The 2,517-nt window shown below is 39.1% G+C and overlaps 1 protein-coding gene across 1 annotated transcript; it reads left to right on the forward strand.

Annotated features, from left to right (window-relative positions):
- Nucleotides 1-131: 131 nt before the first annotated feature.
- LOC114732610 (ras-related protein RABE1c-like) lies at nucleotides 132-1,367 on the forward strand. The gene is made up of 5 exons (XM_028919920.1): nucleotides 132-451; nucleotides 556-653; nucleotides 766-828; nucleotides 934-1,026; nucleotides 1,116-1,367. The coding sequence occupies exons 1-5, from the start codon at nucleotides 403-405 to the stop codon at nucleotides 1,191-1,193; spliced, it is 381 nt and encodes a 126-aa protein (XP_028775753.1). The 5' UTR covers nucleotides 132-402; the 3' UTR covers nucleotides 1,194-1,367.
- The last annotated feature ends 1,150 nt before the right edge of the window (nucleotides 1,368-2,517 follow it).

Raw genomic sequence — 2,517 nt, forward strand, 5'->3', positions numbered from 1 at the left:
TCATTTATTTTGCCCGTGTCGTTTTTAGTCTCATGTAATTGCATGGTGTCGGAAAGATGCCTTCCCGGTTCAGAGAATTATGAAAAGAAGAAGCGGAGATTAGGGGGGCAAAAAAAGATCGGAGAGAAAAAGAAAAAGGTAGAGAATGCAGGATAAAGAGATCCTCTCTACTTGAGGTGCCAATAGACTATTGTATTGGTGGATCGTGAGATGCACTTAAAGATATATCTCACTCTGGGGCGGATAGTGGATACTGTTTCATTGATGTTTCATTAGAGTTATTTCTTCTTCACTGTTTTTGGCTACTGGTCACGATGCGAGTACTCCAGCACTTTCAGGCAGGTAGTTTTGTGTCATAACCAATATTGTTCTCTCTTCTTTTCAGCTTACTATCGCGGGGCTATGGGCATATTGCTGGTCTACGATGTTACTGACGAATCGTCATTTAACAGTAAAGCATTTCTGTCTTCAGTCTGATATTTGAATTGGATGTTGTACCTTTCCGCGTGAAGGCTTTTCCATTTGTAATGTCCACTCAGCATATGCTTTTTACAGATATCAAGAATTGGATTCGCAACATTCAACAGCATGCTTCGGATAATGTTAACAAAATATTGGTGGGGAACAAAGCTGACATGGACGAAAGCAAAAGGGTACGCACCCTCTGCTAGCATATTTATGAACTTCTTTGGCTTTCCCTATCCCCTACTTCTCTCATGCACACTGTTTTCATTGTCTGTAATTATAACCTTTTATTTTTTTCAGGCTGTGCCAACGTCCAAAGGTCAAGCACTGGCTGATGAGTATGGGATTCAGTTCTTTGAAACAGTAAGTAGTACCTGAGAATGCGGCAGCTCCCAGAAGCTCTTTGCTTATGAACTTTTTCCTTTTTCTTTTTCTTCTTTGGTTATTGTCATCGTCATCATCTTGCAGAGCGCAAGGACAAACCAAAATGTGGAAGAAGTTTTCTTCTCCATAGCAAGAGATATAAAGCAGAGGCTAACTGATAATAACGCTAGATCAGAGGTATACATGTCATTCCTCTTTCTTTGAAATTGCATCGAGTTATTCTCCATGCTCTCTAAGGATGAATGTTTCGTGAAACTTTATTGCAGGCAACTACAATTAGGATCAACCAAGATCAGGCAGCAGGGAGTGGGCAAGCGGCTCAAAAATCAGCTTGTTGTGGTTGAAGGCTAAGTTTCCAAAGGAGTCAACACCTTGCCCAAGAACAATGATGAACGATGGAAGTACTACTCGCAAGACTACTTTTATTTTAACGTTGTCATTCTTTCCAGCATTTACATGTGAGAAAAATCAGATATCAATCCAAAGCCACATGCCTTTTATATATACATATATATATATATATATATATAAATATCTGAACGCATATATCTATCCACGTTGAGGTAAACATGGGCTAAGCAACTGTCGTGAGTTTTTCCAAGCACAACGAGGCAAACTGAAAAATTTTCCTATCGTGCTGAGTTTTAATGTATGTTTAGAGTTCTGCGCTTTTAACAAAAGAGACAAACTTGTTACTTTCTACTTCTTTTTTCCATTAGCAAGGAATGATGACACGAAATTAAAAAAGTCTAGGTGTGGTCACCCCAATACTATCATCATACAAAATGACCAAGAGTCCCTGACGGGAAGATCTAATCAGACAAACTTGGTACTTGTGTCACCAAACACAGCGTCCATGGACGAAATCAAAATACGATGGAAAAATAATCATTAATGTTGTTTTGGACATTAAAAATTAGTGGAAATCAAAATACGATGGAAAAATAATAATTAATATGGTCTCAAAAATTTGAATTTTTTTTTTGATACAATCAAAAATTTGATTTGATACGACAGATAATTATAAACAAAAAAATTCCTCAAGAGATGACCGTTAAACTAAAAAGGTAGAATGTAACTTAATCACTTCCAGCTATCCATGACCGATTAGTTTTTGGGCTCGAAACAGTTAATTCTCCTTAGACCACTCACTTGTGCCCATTGTTTCCCATATGAACAAAAAAACATGTGATTAAATGTTTCATGAATTTACCCTGATCCGGTCGCAATCCTTGAAACCCAAAGGCAACATGCGTGCCAGGATTTGTTATCTGCATGCGCTGAAATCGATCAATAATAACGTTTAATGCTTTCCTCTAAGGCTCTAACCTCTTCTCGGTTTCATCGAAGGCCAATCAAACGCGTCATACATAACCGCTGCATTCATTTTGACACGTAAACGAGACGCATAGCAGAGGAAGCCGAAGTTAAGGCCCGCCCCTACAGAAGAGAGTAGAGACTCATTGACCCCTCGGGATAAATTTAGCTATAACATAAACCCCTTCCCCAAGAGCCGAAGTTCTGAGACAACACATTGAAAACGGTCAACAGCCAAAAGCTTACCCACTTAACTTCAGAAGCGACCAGAACCATTCCCAGTTCCAAGTCCCCCTCTTGCCAGAAAATAATCGGCGTCCATATTTCCCAAAGCTTTTTCCGACATAGTAG

This window comes from Neltuma alba, unplaced genomic scaffold, assembly GCF_004799145.2.
Source record: "Neltuma alba isolate B1F8T4 unplaced genomic scaffold, ASM479914v2 tig00012920_pilon, whole genome shotgun sequence".
Lineage (NCBI taxonomy): Eukaryota > Viridiplantae > Streptophyta > Magnoliopsida > Fabales > Fabaceae > Neltuma > Neltuma alba.

Excerpts from the sequence above, each read along its gene's own strand:
- LOC114732610 (XM_028919920.1), top strand. The coding sequence starts at position 403 with ATGGGCATATTGCTGGTCTACGATGTTACTGACGAATCGTCATTTAAC. Across the intron at positions 452-555 it reads TGACGAATCGTCATTTAACA|ATATCAAGAATTGGATTCGC; the intron begins GTAAAGCATTTC and ends TGCTTTTTACAG. Across the intron at positions 1,027-1,115 it reads ATAATAACGCTAGATCAGAG|GCAACTACAATTAGGATCAA; the intron begins GTATACATGTCA and ends ACTTTATTGCAG.